At 36.4% G+C, this 22,355-nt stretch overlaps 1 protein-coding gene across 1 annotated transcript in view; it reads left to right on the top strand.

Annotated features, from left to right (window-relative positions):
* LOC150101479 (uncharacterized) overlaps nt 1-22,355 on the top strand; it is a 599,391-nt gene that overhangs the window by 539,187 nt on the left and 37,849 nt on the right. The window contains exon 16 of the mRNA XM_090400199.1: nt 852-993. Within this exon, the coding sequence (XP_090256325.1) occupies nt 852-993 (142 nt within the window). The remainder of the gene's footprint in view (nt 1-851; nt 994-22,355) is intronic.

Below are 22,355 nucleotides of genomic sequence, written 5' to 3'. Positions count from 1 at the left end.
TGTCATTGCAGTCCTGTACAACATTGTCAAAATGCAAAACTGTCTGCCAACAGCATTGTCAACATTATCAGAGCTTGAAGATTTCTTGTGCTGTTTGGTTAACAGTGCATAGCACATGTTTAAATTTCTATTTAAGAGCTAAAGGTTTTAGTCCTTGGCGGAATACTTCATGGAGGAATGCTGTTCCACAGAATTGAGGCAGATGGAATTGAAAAGTAACCGAGTAATAGGTTTGGCAGGTCGGCATTTCGGTTGTAAAAAAAAAGTTATTTGAGCAGTTATTGTGTTACTGTAGGTTTAGAAGAGATAGGAATGTAATGTTGCTTGTTCTGCTGAATAGTGCCCATGGAAATAACTAGAAATAGTTTTTACAGTGTGAGATCCACTGGAGTTTGAATTCTCTTCAGGCTTTTATCAATGATTTCGGGTAGTAGATGATTTTCATCACCTGAAGCTGATGTGAAATCACTTTCCTGCTTATTGAAGGCCTGAACTGACCAGAAAAAATTCCACAGAACTGAGGAAGTTTCTAGAGCATAGTTCCTAGATTATCTAAACCATATTAATTTATAGTCCTGATGTGCTAGGTTTACAATTTTTCATGGGTGAGGTTCTTCATAAAAAAATTAGTTACAGTTTCAATTTCTAATATTAAATAGGCCAAAGGTTGCAAAAATAAATATTTTAGGATTGAAATGGTAATTTTGAATGTTATTGCTCCACTACAAAAGCCACAAATTACCACTACTCTTAGCAAACTATAATGAAACTGCACAGTTTATTTGTAGATAAAAAAATAGCAAATAATTATTTATTTCACTATAGTTATATTTAGATTTCTCTTTTTTCAGAAATGGAACAAAATTAACAGAGTTGCAACTTTTACGTACTAAATGGCAGCACTTCAATGAAAAATACTACAGCTTAAAAAAGGAAGTCATAAAACAACAGAAGAAACTTGATTTTAATCATGAGTCACAAACTGATGCTAAGGTAGACTTTTCTTTAATAAAGAACAATGAATTTATTTAATAAACATTTAATACCTTAATAATCATATTCAAAAGAACATTTTCTGCATTTATTTAGGTTAACTTTTCTTTCCCATTTAATTGCATTTGTTTCTTGGAAAGTAGCTGTGCCAAATACTTCTCTATGCTGCAGCTGAATATTTTTAGTTCATATTATAATTTTTGAAAAAAAATGAATAAGTTCTACTTCGTATTTCCTCAGTGCATTATATTTCAGCATGTCTTTCTGTACATTAGTCCAAAAGACTTGTTACTCCCACTTTATCTGTGAAGTACAGCAATCCCTCAATTAATACGCCTCCGATTAGTGTGTCAATTTTTTTCTGTACCCAAATTTGATTAGTGCGCCTATATACATCTTAAAAATAAATGTTACAAATTTTCTATCTATACATTTTTTATGGCTAACTATTTCAAAAAACCAACCCCTCAGGATGAAATAATTTAACTACTGATTTAAAACATTTTAAAAAGTTATTTTATGGCATACTACACTATGTTCCAAATTTACTGCCAAAATTTATGTCGTCTGCTAATTACATAGCATTTTGATGATCACATCTCTTGCCTCCTTTGCAATTGTTTTCCTTACTTCTTTTTATTTTAAAGTATTTTCCCAAGTTTTCATCCCGAGTAAAAGAATTAGTGAGCAAAAAAGTGAGAGTGTAAAAATGATTCAAAAAGTAATCTCATTGGAAGAAAAACTTGAAATAATAAAGAAAAATGAACAAGGAAAATTCAGAGCAAAGATAGGAGAAGAACACAAAATGGGTGAATTAACTATACCAGCAATTTTAAGCAAAGCTGTTTGAATACAAAGAAAAAGATAAGGCTGCTTCAAGTTCATCATGCATGCACTTGAAATCAAAGTATTATAATGATTGAATTAGAGAGACTTCTTTCTACATGGATCGAAGATTGTAACCAAAATGGATCCCGCTAAGCACTGACCTTATTAAATCAAAAATATTAAATCTCTTTGCAACCTTGAAAGAAAGGGCTATCCATGATGGAAAAGAAAAATTCACGGTAGTGCTGGGTGGTTGGAGCTGTTTCAAAAAGAGAAATAGCCTACGTAATGTTCTAATCACAGGCGAAGTTGCAAGTGCAGATGCATAGGTGGCCACAAATTATCCAGAGATTTTGAAGAAAATTGTGGAAGCAGGGAGCTATTGTGACCAACAAATATTTAATGTTGATGAAACTGGTCTTTTTTTTGGAAGCGCATGCCTTCCAAGACTTTTCTGGCCAAATCAGAAAAATCTCAGCCTGGTTATAAAGTCAAAACAAAGTGCAATGGAATTACTGCTAGCAGTATGCGAGCCATTTGGAAGCACAATTGCGCAAATGATTTTAGATGCTTTTCAAATGAATCTAAGTTAATCAAACCTCATTCTGAGAAATTGAGTGATTCCAATCTGCTAAATTTAGATGTACAGCAGGAAGATCCTGAAGTATATGAAGAAAATTTAATCATTGACAAACCCAAAGAGATTTTGCAGAAACAATTTGAAAATATTTTTCATACAGTCAAAGTTTTTAAGTAACAATGCTTAGAGACTGACCCTGATGAAGAGAGAGAGAGAAGTAAAATTTTCAGAAGTTGTGGAAGAGGCAATAGGGCTATGCTGTCAGTTGAATGAAAAAAAGGAACAGAATGCCTGCCAAACTACATTAGCTCAATTCTTTTAAAAAAAAAATTAAGGGTCAAAAAAGAAATTTGAGGAACGAATTACACTTTTCCCATAGGTTATTATATTCGATTAATGCACCTGTTTTAAAGAATGCATTAGGCGCATTAATCGAGGGATTGCTGTAGTACATTTAGTTATTGTTCATGGTAAGTTTAAGTATTTTTTGAGATTAATATACATCACTAGATTCGTTTTCTTTCTGAATTAATGCTTTTTCAAATCTTAAATATGATTAGATCTTATATTTTGGTCTTTTGAGGTACTGCTAATAGCATTAATCCACTTCCACCTAGATCTTGATCCTCCTTTGGGTATTTTTCCTACCCCTTCAAACATGTGTTTTGCTAAATTTTCCTGTCTTATTCTATTATGCAGATCCCATCCACAGAAGATCATAAATAAATCTATTGTGTGTTAGTATCATGAGTGGAATGAGGATTAGGTAATCCAAAAACCGTAACATCTGTGTGAATTCATATTCACAGTTTGTTGGTCAGACAGGCAGATCTGCTATCTGCTATACCTAATCTGCTAATTAGGTCATCAACTACTACCCTTAGATTAGCTTTTTTTACACATTCATGAATGCCAACAATATAAGTAAGTTATATTACTGGCAATTCCTTCTCCTCCCTCCCATTCCATGCAGAACACTTATGATGGAGGCATCCCTGTGATGTACTGTCCCCTTTCATTTTTCATCTTTGTTTTTTCTTATCTTCCTATATTCTTTTCTGCTTTTCATAAACCTCTCTTTTTTTACTGTATTGTACTGTACAGATCACCCTGAATGGGATCCAGTGTAGCAGTGCAACTCATGTATATTCAGAAAGGGGGATGTGTGGGGTAGCTCGTGTTTCACTTCCAAGCACAGTCATTGCTTTCCAGATAGCATACATCCATAAGTGGCTCACTGATAGTGGGGAGTAGAGAAGGAAACAATTAGCATTTTTATAATGCTTTGATATGGCCACATCTAAGCTACTTTGCACAGATTTGGTCACCTGAGTTTTATGTGTGGGTGAGAAAGCATTTGAGTGGGTCTAGAGATAAGTGATTGAAATGGTGACAGGTCTGTGGAATACTCCCTGTGAAGATAAAATAATAGTTTATGGTTACAAAATTTAGTTGATAGGCAGAAAACAGGGGATAAGATGGAAATGAAAAGAATTTTATAGGATAAGTGCAGAAGAAAATTTTCAATATTAGATGGGAGAAAACAAGAGACTCACTCCTAGAAATTGTGTAAAAGTGCTTAGCAAGAGCATTTTTTTCTTGTATAATGAGACCTGTGGGCAGAGACGTCGTGAGGAATTTTGCCGCCCTATGGCCAGGAAAGAAAGTGCCATTCTAAAAAAAAAAAAAAAAACTTAATTTTTGCATAATCTCAATTTTTGCATTTTAGGGCCACATTGGCCATAGCCTCATTACGCCTCTGCCTGTGAGATATCCATAATTATAGAATCCCACCTGTACCACAGTAAAAATTAATTTATTATGCAGTTGGAAGTCACACAGAACCAGTTTAATTTCTACATAAAATCAAGATTTTATGTAGAAATGAAACAAGATCATCAAAAGGAAATTCCTTTCTAGATATACACATCCAATAGAAACAAGATGCATCCATTTCCACTTATGTGCACTAAAAACAAACTTTTACAGGTTGCTATATCCACAGTACATCAATCCACCATCCATCTCAAAAATATGGCATCGTAAAATGTCTAGAGCATAAGATTTATTCCTCTGAAGGATCTTTTAAACAAGAACTGGAAACTGTCAAATAAACAATCATACTAAATGGATACAATCTAAGAATACTACAGAAAATAATTACCAACTCTCCTATACATCAACCTGGACAAGAACAGGTCCACAGGATTCCCACCATATATTAAAGGATCTTTGAAACAAGTAGCAAAAATTTATGAAAAAATATAAATTCATTCTATCTGGCATATACAAAGTACCATGTTCATGCACCTTGTCTTACTATGGATAAACAAGATCTGTCAGTAACGTATCTCTGAACACCAAGACCACATCTTTGGCTCATCTAACCTCACAAATCTGGCTTAGCACAATATTGGATTGAAAACGCTAGCCACAGGATCCAATGAGAAAATGAAAACTGTTACATAACTCCGGGTATATACATGAACATTTATATGAAAAAAAGTGCTCAGGCTGTACTTCATTGATCTAACCTCAGTTGTAATGACTTCCTTACCCTAAAGTGTGAGAAATTGTCAGCTTGAACTCTATGAAATAAATTTCATAGTTTCTCGAGTTTAAATTTTTCTTAATTCAAATTATCTAATTTAATTTTCAGTCCAATTATAACTTTTTAACCACTGTGATGAATACACTCTACTGTTTCTTTAATTCAAATTCCTTATTGTTATTCTCTGCTTATATGGCTGATATCTTATAATACATAAGATGAAATATCTGTATAATAAATTAATTTTTACTGTGATACATGTGTGACTCTATAGTTAGCAGGAGAACTAAATTTTTTTGAAGAGTAGTGATGTTGCTGTCAGTAGTAATTGTTAGTGTTTAGTCACTATTGTATGTATTGTGTGAATAACAGTGCATGGTCCTCTTGTGATCTGTCTTTATACTCCATGGAGGTACCCATATAATAATATAAATGAATAATAATAATAGTGGAACTAGCATACAACTTTACCTCAATCTTAATTTTACACATCATCATTTTATATATCTTTCCTTTTAATTGTTGACTTAAATATACATTATATATTGTCCCTTTTCTCTTGTCTCTTTGTCATATACCTTTTCAATTTCTATAAAACTTAATATAATTCTTGTTATATTCCCTTTCTTGCTCAGCTATATGTATTGAATGAAGTAAAAATTTGGTGCTGACTTATTTGGCTAAAATTCATTTTCTTTCTCCAGTTTTTCTTATCCTCATGTCTGCTTGAATAAATTTAATCAGGGACATATGGCAGGGAAGTTCCTCTGTAATTCTCACATTCAGTTGTTCTTTTTATTATATAGCTAGCTATTGCAAAAATACTTATAAAAAATATAATAGAACTGAAACTAGCAGAAGAATTAGATTAGTATCAGATTGACATAAGTGTTACTAAAACAAAAACAAATAGTGGAGATCCCTCGTTAAGCAACAAATGCAAGATGTTACATTAAAGCAATAATGATTAGGGGAAAACAAGCTACAATACTATACACTAAATGTGAGGATAATCTTCTTGAATGGCAGGCAGTATCAAGTAGAATGGTGTGGACAATCAGAATGGAGTTTTGGGAAAATGAAACTTACTTGTGCTATGGTCCCACAGGAGGTTCTACTAAGGAAGAAGTGGAGAATTTTTCCAGGCATTAGAGAAAGTAGCTGATATAAAGTAAAAGTTGGTCTAAACAGCAAAGTAAGAAATGATTACCATATATATATATATATGAAAATGTTTTAGAAAAACAGCAAAGCTAGTAATACTGGTAAGTACCTGCTGGATTTCTATTCAGGACATGGGCTAGTCATTATTGACACAAGTTTCAACATACAGATGGTCACAAATTCACATAGAGAGAAGATTCAAGAAATAAGGAAATGTCTCATTGACTATTTTACTGTTATTAGCAATATCTTCATGCTGATTCAGGACTCAAGAGTATAAACAGGATTTGAAATAGGAAGTGATCACAATTTAGTTTTCAGCAACTTTCAGAGATGAACTGTAGACTCATATACACATATTATTCAAGAAAAAAATGAAAGCATTTTAAAACAGGAACCAAATTTTTGGAGATTCAATGGCAGACCCTAAAAACGTCAGATAGAGGAAACATGTGGTGAAGTTATCTGCAGGGATAGAAAATCAAGTGTATGGTGGTCTCAGGATGTTAAAAAGAAAGTCGATAGAAAAAGAAGAAAGCATATCAAATTTCTGGAAGTAAGTCGGTGTGTTCTCTGAGAAAATACATAAAAAATGTAAGAAAGCAAAGCAGTGTGTAAAACTAGGTAAAAACAGTATGTGAAAATAGTCTTCAGACTTTTTATTATTATTATTAACATCTGATCTCCATGAAATCAGAGACTCATTGTGGGAGGTACACAACTATCACACACAAAGCTCATCCAACCATGACGTAAACTGATTCGTTGTTTCCACATTCGCAGTGCACTCAGTCACTGCATTCCAACCACTTTCCATATAAAGAACCTGCTCCTCAGTCCTCTGCTCATTCACTCCCCCCCCCCAATACAGTTTCCAGGGATGCTCTCCCCCCCAATTCTACGAGAAATCTCTTCCATATCAACGATAACAATACCTGACTAACTTATATGACTCAATAATATCCCTCCTCCTATTCACAAGGCTTTGCAATTTATATTCTCTCAATCTGTCCTCATTCTCAACATTCCAAAGACCACTACCACCTTTTTGAATCTTCTCTGGATCATTTCTGACATATCCTTGTCACCATGAAAACTAGGTGACCAAATCTGAGTAATCTATTATATAAGTCCTGATCAAGGCCTTATAAAATGGAATAATAACATGTTATTTCTACATGTCAAGGCCCTCTGATCATTGCCATTATGCAATGCGACAATTTTCAGGCCCTAGTCCACTACTCCCCCAGATCTCTCATCTCCTCTACCTTCTTCAAAATTTCCCCACCAAGTATATACGTTGCATCTCATTGTTGCTTACCATATTTCAAAACCTTATACTTTGCAACACTGAACTGATAGTTCCACTTACTTGTCCATTCATACAATCTACCAAAGTCCTCCTGTAAGGCCATAACATTTGCTTGACTTGACATTGTTCTCACCATTTTGTCTCATCTGCAAACAGCTGCAGATCACCAGTTAAATCTATCCCAATATCATTAATATACAAATTGAACAACAATGGTCTCAAAACTGACCCCTCTGGCACACCACTAGTGGCCTTCCTCTTTTGGGATACTGCAACCCCACGTACAACTTTTTGATACCTATCTGACCACCAGTCACCAACACAACTCAGAAGTCTGTTATCCAATTCCATCTGTTTCAATTTATTTAACAACTTGTCATGTTGCAGTCCATCAAAAGCTTTTGCAAAATCTAAGTATACCACCGCATATGCATCTCCCTTGTCCAAGACATTTGTCACCTTGTTATATTACATAAGTAAGTTAGTAGAACGTGATCTCCCTTAACAAACCAATGCTGCTATCTGTTATTAACCCATTTCTGTATCCTACTTCTCGCTAGTCTCTCTCTGGTACCATTACCACAATTCCAGATATACAGATGCCTATAATTTCTAACCACAGCCTTATCACCACCTTTATGCAGTGGAACAATTTTAACTTCTTTCCACTCCCTTTGAACCTGTGCTATTGTAAGACTCTTATTAAATAGGCATATCTGTGGCAGGAAGCCAAAATAATTGCCATGCCCAAACCAGGGAAAGATCCAAATGATGTCAAAAATCTACAACCTATCTCCTTGCTTTGCTCCACCCTTAAACTCTTTGAAAGAATTCTCCTTAAAAGAATTTCACCACTCATCAAAAGAGCAAATCTGAAAGCACACCTCATCTCAACATCACCAGAGTTAAACATCGGTACTATCAACATAAGAAGCTTGAATGCAAAGAAATGGAGCTAGCTGAAGAATTAGATAAGTACCAGATCGACATAATAGGGGTGACTGAAACAAAAAAGACAAAAACTGGTGAGATCTTTCTGAGCAATAAATACAAAATGTTATACTCAGGAAATGACAATCAAGGAAAAGAAGGAGTAGCAGTCATAGTATTCAACACAAAATACGAGGCTAATCTTCTTGAATGGCAGGCAGTCTCAAGTAGAGTGATGTGGGCAAATATCAGAATGGGGAATTGGACAATGAGACTTATTTGTGCCTGTGGTCCCACAGAAGGTTCTACTAACGTAGAAGTGGAGGAATTTTTTGATGCTTTAGAAAAAGCAACTGACATAATGAAAAAGGAAAAGTTGGTCCTTGTTGGGGATCTAAATAGCAGAGTAGGAAATGGTTGTCAGACATACAAAAATGTTTTGGGAAAATTTGGAGAAAAGAGCAAAGTTAATAATAATGGCAAATACCTGTTGGATTTCTGCTCAGGGCATGGACTGGTTATTACTAACACCATGTTCCAACATAAAAATGTGCACAAATTCACATGAAGAGAAGAGGCAGGGAATAAGAAAAGTCTCATTGACTATGTTATTGTTGATAGTGATGTTTTCTCCCTGGTGCAGGACACCAGAGTGTACAGAGGATTTGAAATTGGAAGCTATCACTATTTAGTCTTGACCAGGATAAAATTGAATTTCATATTGAAAAGAATAACATGTAAGAAAATTTTAAAGCGAATAAAAGTTGAGCAGCTCTCAGATGTGAACTGTAGACTAAAATACACAAAAATTATTGAAGAAAAAATGAAAGAGTTTGAGAACAGGAACCAAACCTTGGAGATTCAGTGGCAAGCCTTGAAGAAAACCCTGATTGATTCAGCCAGAGAGGCATGTGGTGAGGTTGTCTGCAAGGATAGAAAAAATCAGAACTCCCTGGTGGACACAGGAAGTTAGAGAGGCAGTGAAGGAAAAGAAGAAAGCATATCAAAAGTTCCTGGCAAATAAGTCAGCTTTTGCTCTTAGAGAATACAGAGACAAATGTAAGAAAGCGAAACACTGTGTAAAACTAGCTAAACAAAAGTCATGGGAGGACTTTGGAAAGAACATAGAAAATAAATATCAAGAAGGTGGTAAGATATTCTGGAGGTTGTTGAAGAAGCTTAGAAATGGAGGAAAGAGTGCCTGTAAAAGGAGTTAGAGATGATAAAGGTGACATTAAAACAGGAGAAAAAGATATCCTTGAAGTATGGAGTAATTACTTTGAAAACCTGCTAAAAGAAACAAGCAGTGATGATAGCACAGTGGTAAAAAACACTGACCATGCATGCAGTCAGGAATACGTATCCATACTTGAAGTAGAAAAAGCCATCAAAGGCTTGAAATGTGGAAAGGCAGCAGGAGTAGATGATATTCGACCAGACCAGAAATGCTGAAATATGGTGGTATAAAAGTCTTACAGTGGCTGCACTGCATAGTTCAGAAAGCCTGGACAGAGGGACGAATTCCCGATGATTGGAGTAGAGCTCTAATAGTACCCATATATAAAAGGGAAATAAAACTGAATGTGAGAATTATAGAGGTATTTCCCTACTGAGTGTTCCTGGCAAGATCTATGCAAGTATACTTGAGAAATGGTTGAGAAGAATTGTGGAAGAAAAGCTTGGTGAAGAACAGGCTGGATTCAGGCCAAATAGAAGCTGTCAGGATCAGATCTTCACTTTACGACAAATAGTGGAGAAATCATGGGAATATAACAAAGATCTGTATTTAGGTTTTGTCTATTTGGAAAAGGCATATAACAGGGTGCCAAGAGAGAAGCAATTCAATACGCTACAGTTATATGGTGTCAATGGGGCATTATATCAAGTAATACTTAGTCTTTATTTTGAGTTGTAAGTCAGCAGTTAGAATTGAAGGAAGTACATGAAGATGGTTTAATGTTAAATCTGGTGTGAGGCAAGGATGTACGTTATCCCCTCTGTTATTCATTATCTATATGGATCACATTATGAAGGAAAGTGGTATTAAACATGATATCAGAATTGGAGATGTTAATGTCAGCTCTTTGCTTTATGCGGACGATGTTATACGTCTAATTAAATCCGCTACAAGTTTGCAAGATTCCCTGACTAAATTGAATAACTGTTGTATTAGATACGGTATGAAGGTCAGCATTAAAAAGACAAAAACAATGAAAATAGGTAGAATTGTTGAAAATGCAACTGCATTGTGAACGGGGAACCTGTGGAACAAGTAAAACATTTCAGCTACTTAGGCACGATTTTTACTGAAGATGGTAAATTAAATATGGAAATAGACAACAGAATCAACAAAGCTGGTATGGTAGGCAGTCAATTGAATAAAATCATATGGAATAAGAGAGAAATTAGTCGGAACACTAAATTAGCTGTATACAAGACATTGTTCAAACCAGTTTTAACTTATGGATCTGAGAGCTGGGTCAGAAGTAAAACACTTGACCAAAGACTAGAGACTGAAGATATGAGAGTCCTGAGAAAGATTAAAGGCGTGAACAGATGGTATCAATGGCAATATCATATTAAAAACGAGGATATTAGGAAAGAACTTGACATTGTCAGCATCCAGGAATGCATTAGCAGAGCTAATCTCAGGTGGTATGGTCACTTAAACAGAATGGGCGAAGAAAGATTAGCAAAAGAAGTGTTCTCTGCCAGGTTTGTAGGAAAATGACCCAGAGGAAGACCAAGATATAGGTGAATTGATACGGTACAAAGTGCCTCAGACAATAGAAATATAAGATCTGATAATGTTGGAGTCTTGACAAGTAACAGACTGATTTGGAGGAAAATTGTAGATAGGAAGTTAGTAATGATGTAATTTTTTTCATCTAGTACTATCATATCTTGTACACCCCTTGAGAGTACATGTGAGGAATTTGATGATGATGATGATGATCGAAAGAGCACTCCTGATTGAACAAACCAGGTAGAAATTGCTGTGACCAGGTCCTGGCCCTGACAACATAGATTGAAACAGGCTTCTAGAAGAAACTTAAATCCGGAGCCACTTTCATTGACCTAACAGCAGCTTATGACACGGTCTGGATTAGGGGCCTCTTCCTAAAGCTAGGAAATATTATAAGGCGCAAAAAAACTTTCCAGCTTTTTGATCCATTCTCTCCAACAGAAAGATCCAGGTCCATATTGGCAGAAAAAAGAGCAGGCCCAGATTCCTTCACAACGGTCTCCCACAGGGCTCTGTGTTATCCCCTTTATTCTTTAACATCTACGTGTATGACTTACCACATACCAGCTCAAGCAAGTATACATATACTGATGACCTAGCGATCCTACATCAATCTACCTCTTTTGCCAACCTTGAACACAGACCTGAACATCCTGGAAGAGTACTTCAAGCAGTGGTACTTGAAGCCAAATCCAACAAAAACTGTGTCCACAGTATTTCACCTGAACATTGCAGATGTGAATCGACACCTCAACCTTTCTTTCTGTGGAAAAATGGTATAACACGAGCCTCACCCGAAATACCTTGGAGTGAGCCTGGACAGAAGCCTAACCTATAAAAGGCACATCAACCAAGCTGTCCAACAAAATTAAAACGAGAAACAATATCATATCAAGGCTTACTGGATCAACCTGGGGTTGTGGTGCAGAAATCCTAAGGTCGTCTGCACTAGCCCTCGCATTCTCTGCAGCAGAATATTGTGATCCCATCTGGGAAAGAAGTGCACACACACTAACATTATAGACACCCAGCTAAACTCTAAACTCCATACGCACAATTAGTGGGACAGTGAGAAGCACCTCCTCTCTCCTGGCTGCCTGTCCTATCTAACATTTGCTCCACCAAACATATGGAGAAGACAAGCCTCAATTAAAGAATTTAATGAAGCAATGAGCAACCTACTCCTGCCCATGCACCAGACTCTCATAAATCCACCTATTCTTTGCCTAAAATCTAGAAAGCCTTTCTGGTTCATGGACGAACTCTCTTCAACAGCCCTGTCATCAACACCTGACATGTGGAGAGAATACTGGTCCAACAAACAGCTTCATGGTAGATGATCCCTGTGGTCTACAGTCTGGTTTTGCTCTTCCTAGGAAGTTTTGGTCATCAATCAACAGGATCAGAACTAACCAGGGCAGATGTTGCTACCTACTATATAAATGGAGGCTGTTAGACCACCCTTATTGTGATTTTTCTCCCGTGGCTCAGACGATTACTCATATTGTGAACGACTGCCCAAGGTGCAAATTTTATGGTGGCACCTTGGGCATCTGTCACCTTGTGGCCTGTAGGCCACAAGGTGACAGATGGCCAAGGCTTTCCAGACTGACATTGACCTGTAGCTGTTCTGTATTCCTTTTGCCATAAGAATAAATAAATTAAACAGGCATGCCAATGCTACTACCAATTCCCTGGAACATTCCCTTAAGACAAGTGGTAATATGTCATCAAATTATTGACATCAAGTTTATTTCCTGAAATACCTCCTACTCACTCACAATTAAGCCATCCCACCTATGTACTATGCACTTACATTCCTCATGATTCCACCCTGATGAGGATGAAACACCCTTATAAATTGATCATTGAATACCTCAATAAGGTCTTCTGCAACAGCTACCATTCTACCATTTTCATCCATTAATATCATCTTACTATAATCATTCTTCCTTCTACTTGCCACAAATTGAAAAAACTCTCTAGGGTTTTTCTTTGCCTGATTTTCTCTTTCTGCTCATACTCCATTTTTGTTTTCCTTACTGTCACTCTCCTGGCTTGTTCTTTATACTCTTCATGTAACTGATTATTACCATTATTCTGGTAATAATCAGTTACATGAAGTGCTGCACCTTCTTCTCCCCGATTTTATGATTGAACCCCTCATTCATCCATTTTACACCTACGTTATTCAGCTTTTTGGGCCTTGTGAATACATTCATACATTGATGTTGTTATTTATTTCTTTGTCAGTTCCCAAGCAGTATCTGTTTCCTTTCCACTCAACTCCTCATTTCCATAGGATGAGAAGTTGAGTGGTAAGCTGTCTCCTAAGCTTGTCATAATCACCAGCTTTATAATTCCACATATATCCTTTCCTCACAAAATCTGTATATGACTAGCCACAACACAAGTAATTACTTCATGACCACTCTCACTAACTGGAGGAAAGTGCAACTACCCCAGTCATAATTACACCCTCTCATGAAACGATCAGATCTAAAATTCTCGATTCTCATGTGTCCTCCTTTACATGCTGCCTGAGATAGTTATCTCTCAAGAAATTTATTTTCCTTATTCTCAAATGCTATCTCTTCATTCCAGTCTATATTGCCATAATTAAAATTGCCCATAATAATTACCCTTCCTTTGTTTACTAATCCAAGTTGTTTATACATTTCTTCATCACCACCCTCCACATTCCCTGTCCTATAGCAACATCCAACTAATTATGTCTTTCTGTCAACCACTACTCACACCACACTGCCACTATATCTCTCTTTCATGTTACACTTATGTGGACATAATTCCCCTTCTTTCATCAGCAGCACTCCTCTTCCTTTCTTGTTCTTTCTATCCTCGCAAAAAATTCTGTACCCTTCCATTTCTATTCCCATTAGGATATCATCTTCATTCAACCATGTTTCACTTATTCCAGTGATTTTTGGGTGAATTAACTCAAGTGAAGCCATTTCATCTCCCTTATTTCTGATTCTTCTGGCATTTGTAAACAAACAGCAGTTCATTTTTAGGTGTATAGCTAGTCCTATTTAAGCCACTTGTTGGTTGCGACTTCCTCACTACATCTGCCCTTGCCCAATCACATTTATCACTGCTTACCACATATATCTACTGCCTCAGTTTCCCTATTCACATCCCGATCTATTCCATTTCTATGCTGATCATCTCCATGCATGCATTTTACTATTACTACTTTTTATTATCAACAAGCATTCTTTATTCCTCTTGTGTTTATGTTGTTCTCAGTGTTAATTATTGGCCACAAGTACCTCTGAAAATACATCAAAGACGTGGTGCACAGTATGCCCAGTTTTGCTGCAACAAAACATATACGAGTATAATCACGTTAAATAGATGAACATTATCACTCCTGAACACATTAACACAGTCAGAAAGGTAGCTCATGAAGTGGTGAGCCAACTGCTTGCGATCATCCACCACAGACTTTGCTTCCATTAATCTGTGAAGGATAAATTCCAAAACAATTTATGAATGAGTCTAAGCAAAAACCATTTAGACATCTACAGCTTCCTTTTTGTACCAATTTCATGAGGAAGGTGACATCTTCATGTTGTCACTATTGACAGAGCATAAATTAAGGGGATAAAAATCCCTTATTATTTTACAGCCAGTATGCGAAACTCTGAGATCGAAAACTACGATCTAAGAGTGAAGGTATGTAAATTCTTTTCACTTAAACTTTGATATCATCCAGGTGTACCTATTCACTGATGAGACCTCAATAAAAGGTTGAAACTAGTCTGGGTAGTGACTTCTCCTCATAATGTAAGGCAGTATTAAAACTCCTAGGAGCTGTGTTTTACATTATTAGAAAATATCAAGGATAGTGAGGGAGCTTGCTTCACCTTTGCTTCGAGTTGCCTTGGTGTTGTACTAGCAGGTGTTCACTTACACTTGGATTCGCTGATAGTTCTTCGGCATGAAACTCTTAGATCGTAGTTTTCGATCTCAGAGTTTTGCATGCTGGCTGTAAAATAATAAGGGATTTTTATCCCCTTAATTTAATTAACTTCGCCAGAAAAAAATAGCCGTTTGGCTTTTTATCTTAGAGCATAAATTATCACTCTATCAGAAAGCAAACAGTGTTTGGAATAGAAACACATATTTTCTATCAAGAAAAATAATGTCGTTGTTTCTGGATTCACAAGGGACATAAAAAAATAGATATGATTGTAAACAGTGCACTTTGCATCAAGGTGCTCCATGATGTCTGGAGTCTCGAGGTGTTGATTGTTTGACAATACAAACCTTCCATACTGAAGGCCAAACTGGTAAAACATTCCAGATGTCATTGAATTGAGGTTCTACAATATCCTTCAACTTGATGGGACTATCACACCTGTTTAGGTCACTCAAAAATGTTTTAAAAGACATTGTCATTTAGCCAAAAAATGAAGTACATAAGTGGCCTTTTGCCCATACAAAAGCTTGTATATTCAAAACTAGGGGAAGACCATGTCGAGAAATGATTCTGTATATTCTGTTTGTTATTATGATAAAATTAAGAATTACGTTGCAGTTACCTTCTGGCATCCTTATTTATTTCTTCATTCATTTCATAAATTTTATTACTGTTTCATATACATCATCTATATATTTAACATTTTCAATTTTTCATGCTCGTTCCAAATGCTTCTTCCAACAGTAGTGATACCCTGCACTCAAGTTTTAACATGAGCTTGATAACTAAAATTTAAAACTCAGCCAAGCAATTTTGTTGTCTTGGTTGGCAAAATAGATGATACTTCTGCTCTTCCTCGAATACATTATGGGCTCGAATTTCACTGGCCAGTGTTTTACTGAGACCAGCAACCTGAAGTAGTTTGAATAGTATTATGTTTTGTCATAGAAAAGGATGTCTGAATTATCTAACTCTTATCCCTCACTACAATACTAATGCATGGTAGTAGTGAAACTTTTTTATCATTAGGATTTATGGAGAAAGTGATCTCATCATCAGTGATGATGAAAAAAGTGATGTTTATATCTTTATTAATTTCAAATAAATCATTGATTACAGCTTTCAATCTTCAACAATTGACACTGCTAAAGGCATGCCAGTTCTAGCTAATGCCATGACAACAACGAGAGAGAAAGAGAGAAATTAAACCAATTCAGAGAGTAGCTCTAATTTTCTTTCCAAATATATAATTTAATGTTACATTATAAATCTGTTAATTTGCATTGCTGCTAAGGACTTACAAGTACTATTTGGGATACCAAATAAACGTGATTTCAAATTTGTGGACAAAAAACTTTGAACAAACTGAATTTCTCTCATTTAAGTCCACTATTTTTGGAACATGGCACTGTTTCAAAAACAAAACATTGTAAGCTTCCTGCAAGTTGGATAACCCATAAACTTATAGTTATCATTAATTCATGTGAAGGCTTCAATAAAATTTAACAGATTGGTTGTTAGATTACATCAAAGCAACTAAGTTGTGAGGTGAGTGGTGTCTTAAAATTGTCGTGCTGTTTTGCATATTATGCAGAATGAAAACCTCCATTCACTGAAGCAGAATTTTTTTTTTCTTTTTAATTATGATTTATAGGTTTACAAGCACAAAGTTGTAACCTAACATACATTAATGTGTGTTGGCTGAGGATTAGATAATCTGGAAGCCCTGCATTAGAGACTAAACACACAACTTTTTCAAGCACTTCATACCTCCAGTAAGCTGTAGTGGTTGCACACGGGGCAGTGATATTCATCTGCCACTTAGATACTTAAAAGCATCCATGTCATAGTTAGATTTGAGTTAGGTTGAAAAATAGTTATCCACTCAGCTAATTAGCCAACAAATATGTATATGCAGTAACTTTGGTATAAACAAAATTACATATTTTTAATGAGAATTAAATGTGAATATATTTAACTGTACTATCTTTTTGGTTTAATGTGCAGAAAGAAAATTAACAGACATCTACGCAGTAATGTTTGTTGCATAACGTGCTAAATTTCAGTATAATTAATGCAGTTAAACTCTTCAAAAATGGGAATTTTAAATAAACAAATATGAAAAATTTCTAAAACTTTCAAAATCCTTTGTTTTCAGTGCCTTACCAAAGGGGGTAAAAAAAAAAAATAAAATGCTTCATAAAAAATTCACTCTTTAATTTTAATATTAAAATCAGAATGAATGGTGTATATTTGTTCAAATAAACAGTGCAAAAGAATAAGATATTAATTTGTCTTTTTTTTTTTTTAATTATAAAGTCCTGTTATTGTTTTCTTCACTGTTTTTAATGTATAATTTTTTTCAGTAAAAACAAATACATAAAAAAAAATATTAAAGCACACAATTTAAGCATTGTCACCATTTTGTTTGCTCCATTTTTCCAAAACTCCTTCATTTCAACCGTATTATCTCTTTGCATCAAACTTCAAGCTGAACACAAGCAAAGATCATGTAACAGCATAATACTATGACATTAAACATAATATCCTTGTATGAAGAACAGTACTGTATCTGCAGATGTATATATTGTGAATATTCTGCAGACAGAATATAAAGAGAATATTGTTCTTCTTGTGAAGAACAATACTTTGCATGTGTGTGTGTGTGTCAACCTCTCACACATAAGAGGTTAAAAATCTATGGCTCAGAATCTATGGTTCATTCTTTCTACACAATCAGTATCTACACATTGCCATGTGTACATACTGATTATGTAGAAAGAATTAATGATGTATTCTTGAGCAGTTAAAAGTTGTAGTCTTGGCAATATAGTGTGAGGAAGGCTGTTCCAAAGAACAGATAAATAGAATGAAAGAGGAGAGGTTCAGTGAATTTGAAGCTGAATTGTGTATGAATGTTTACAAATGGCTGCTCATGTTTTTACAGACTTAGAGAAAGAGGAAGAATGATAACAGCCAGGTCAGCAAAGGCAGAAACAGTTATGAAAAATTGTATGTGAGAGAAAAAGTGGCAGAGGGGGGGTTGCCCCCTTTTAATTGGTGTGTTCTTATCCAAAAATAGCATCAACGTTTCGGGGTAATTTTTCATTCACCACCCCATATGTGAGACGAGTATTCTGAGGTTTGGAGATTTGTGATTTATATTGTATTAACGATTGTACTGGTAAGTGGCACTGTTTTGAATGGAAAAGGATAAAAGGTTTTTTGGAAGATGAGGAGGCAATGGATGTTTTTATGCCAGGATAAACTAGACAATAAGTCAGACCAAGAAATCTTGATCCTGCTTTGAGCTCTGAATAGTATCAAATATTAGTTTATTCTTACAAAGAATAAAAATTGTTGTAATTTGATCACACTGAAATTCACTGCATTGTCTTCATCCCACTACAGTGAAGATAGCTTGTACCAATTTTAAAAGCACCAAGTAGTAACATATAGTAAGTCATTTATAAAAGAAAAAAATAATCTTGCTACTTTAATGAAAGATAAAGTAAAATTATAATTGTTCAATTATTATTACGAGCAAAGCAACTCCAAGGAGTCAACAGACTCATCGAGAACAACTATTCGTCTTTCACACAGTATCTATCATACCTCGCCTTAAACTCATTCACGGTCATAACACCCACAACAGACGCTGGCAGCTTATTCCTCATTTACCACTCTCCAAGTAAAGAACCTAGCTCTAACATCCCTGTTAACCATATTTTTGCCCAGCTTCCATGTATGGCTCCTTGTCCTCCTGCCACCAGCCCTATTTTCAAAAATATCTTTTGGATTAATCTTATAGTAACCCTTCAGTAATTTGAATGTCTCAATCATATGACCCCTTTTCTGCCTATCAACCAATTTTTGCAACCCACAAATCTTCAATCTGTTCTCATAAGGTTCATTCCACAGACCTGCCACCATCTTGATCACTCGTCTCTAGATCCTCTCCACCTCCTCCCCATCAAGAAGAAACCCTGGCACCCATATCTGGGCACAGTAGTAGTAGTCCAGATGGGGTCTTATCAGGGGTCGATATAGAGGAACAATAACTTGTTTGTCTCTGCTCGTTAAAGTATTTTTCAGTAACCAAGTGATTTGATGAGCTGTTTTAGCCACTTTTGCAATGTGCCCTCTAAACTTCAACTCCCTATCCACCAACACTCCCAAATCCCTGGCCTCATCAATCTCCTGGAGTATGGTTCCACCAATGCGATATACTGCTGCTATTCTTTTCACCCCAAAGTGCATAACCTTACACTTTGCCACATTAAAATGACATCCATTTTCCTTAGCCCAGTCCTCCAAATCATCCTGCAAAATTTTGACATCCTGTGCACTCACAATTGCTCTACCGAACTTTTCATCATCAGCAAACAAGTGAACACTTCCTCTCAGATCCTTTCCTATATCGTTAATGAACAAATTGAAAAGTAGTGGTCCAAGAACAGAACCCTGCAGCACACCACTAGTCACAAGCCGTCTTTTGGACTCCACTCCTGAATAAACCACTCCCTGGTATCTCTCCATCAACCACCCTCCTATCCATCTCACCAACCCTATATCCATCCCCATCTGCTCCAGTTTACTGATTAGAGTTCCATGTGGTATCCTATCAAAAGCCTTGGCAAGGTCCAGTAGAATCACTGAAAACCCATTACCCTTATCCAGTTCAGTCGTTACTGTGTTATAAAACGTGAGCAAATTACTGAGGCATGATCTACCCTTCACAAAACCATGTTGTCCCCCATACAGTATCCCATTTTCATCTATCCAATCCTGTATTCTTCTCTTGACTAATTTCTCCAAGACCTTGATAACGATTCCTGATATGCTAATTTGTCAGTAATTTACAACAGCAGTCTTGGAACCTCCTTTATGCAGTGGAACTATTTTCCCCTCTTTCCACCCCCTCGGGACTAACCCAGATCCGATACTCGGATTAAACAGAATGGTCAAGGGTACTGACAATTCTTTAGCTGCTTCATGTACGACGAGCTGGTATACCATCCAATCCCACAGATGTATTGACATTGAGGTTTTGTAATAGACTACTCACCTCCACCTCATTCACCACAATTCCCGTATAAACTTTTGGTTCATTCATTTCTGCAATGTCACCACCTGGATGATATACTCTTGCAAAGTGCTCGCTCAGTAATTCAACTATATCAACTGATTCAGTTACCTCCCTACCATCGGCATTCTTTAAAATCATTCTGCCATATACATTTTTTCTTCTACTTGCAACATATCGAAAAAACTGTTTAGAATTGTCTTTAACCTGCATGGCCAATGTTCTTTCATAATCCTTTTTTGCTTTTCTTACCACACTCGTTACCCTTCTGGCCTGTGCTTTATACCGTTCGTGTGCCTGCCGGTCACCTTTCTCCTTAAATTCCCTCCATAGTTGTTTCTTTTTTTGCAGCTCAAGCTTAATGTTGTTATTCATCCATTTAACTCCTACTTAATTTATTATTCGGACTCTTGGTATACAGTCAGCCACCGCCTCCCATGCACTGTGAACTTCTAGCCCTTGCAGTTTTACATGCCATGGCACTGTACCAATCAATCTCCTAAGCTTGTCATACTTACCAGCCCAATAATTCCACATGTACCCTGTCTTAATTGTAAATTCCACACCTTTAGCCACCTTCGAAGTCAAGACCCTATGATCGCTCTCACCAATTGGTGGCAACATGGTCATATTCATTACAGCCAAATTCTCAGATGCAATTACTAGGTCAAGCACTCTCTGACCCTTAGTATTTTCCATTACATGCTGTCGCAGATAGTTATCCCTTAATAACCGCATAAAATCCAATTCCTTCCTCCCATGTGTCCTCTCCTCCTTCCAATCAATGTTACCATAGTTGAAATCTCCCATAATAATTACCATCTTTCCACTCATTTCTTCTATTTGCTGTTGCATACTATCTCCACCATCTACGAGGGCTGTTCAATAAGTAATAAGACTAATTTTACTGTCGTGAAACCAATCATCACAATATTAATTTCTGTGGAATAAAGAAATGTTGCTGTCTGTATTAACAAAAGAGGTTGATAGATGGCGTGTACGGGCTGATGTGCCAGAGTGTCACGTGACTAAGCGCAAGCTTGTTTCGCCGTGCCTACAAGCCACGACCAGTCATCGAAATGGAAGTGTCCTTGGAAGCATTATGCAATTAAATTTTGTGTGCGTTTGCAAAAATCGGCATCGGACACTTTAACATAATACGCGAAGCTTTCCACGATGAAGCAATGTCGAGGGCAAGTGTTTTTCGCTGGCATAACACTTTTAAGGAAGGAAGGCAAAATGTGGAAGATCTTGAACGTGAGGGAAGACCTTCAACGTCCATCACAGAGACAATGATCAACATTGTCGTGCAGCATCGAGTGGATGTGTGCACAGAATGGAAAGAAAGACTGGAACAAGAAGGCGACAACTTCTTAAAACACATCATTACAGCAGATGAAGCTTGGTTGTATCACTATGACCCTACAATGAAACAACAAAACAGTGAATGGGCATCCGTCTTCGCCTACCCCCAAGAAAACAAAAACTGTAATATCGGCTGGTAAAGTTATGACCATAATGTTTTTTTGACTATGAAGGCATTGTTTACCAACATGTTGTTGAACCCGGAAATACTGTAAACGGCTCATACTGTCCGGATGTTTTATGGACAGTGGTACAGCACGTCAAAAGGAAGCATTCATTGCTAAGAATGGCTTCTTATTGCACCACGATAATGCAAGGCCTGTTTTGCAGAAGAATAACATAGATACTACCACACCCTCCATACAGTCCTGATCTCGCACCGTGTGATTTCTGGCTGTTTCTTCAGCTCAAGAAACCACTAAGAGGCTGCCATTTCGAAAGCAACAAAGCATGTGTAAAAGCTGTGGAGGCGGTTTTGAAAGAACTCTCTCAAAAAAAGGACTTTCACATGTGTTTAAGAAGTGGACGCAACGTTAGGACAAATGCATCACGTCTCACGGTAGTTACTTCGAAAAAGACCATGTAAATGATGATGATTAAAGGTTATCTGTTTTCTGTACAAATATAGTCTTATAACTTATTGAACAGCCTACATATTCCATCACCTGGTCTATAGCAGCACCCAACTGTATATTTTGTTCTGCTAGTTTCTATCTCACACCAAATAGCCTCAAATGTGCTCTTATCTCTATCCTGTGGTTCCACTTCTATTCTCCTTGGCTGTAGCTCATCCACTATCATCAATAACACACCTTCCCCCATTTTATTCTCTCTGTCTCTCCTGAACACACCATACC

Source organism: Typopeltis vanoorti, chromosome 11, assembly GCF_054136105.1.
Source record: "Typopeltis vanoorti isolate ZY-2024b chromosome 11, IOZ_Tvanoo_1.0, whole genome shotgun sequence".
NCBI classification, from domain to species: Eukaryota; Metazoa; Arthropoda; class Arachnida; order Uropygi; family Thelyphonidae; genus Typopeltis; species Typopeltis vanoorti.
This window is presented reverse-complemented; position numbering and strand designations above follow the sequence as displayed.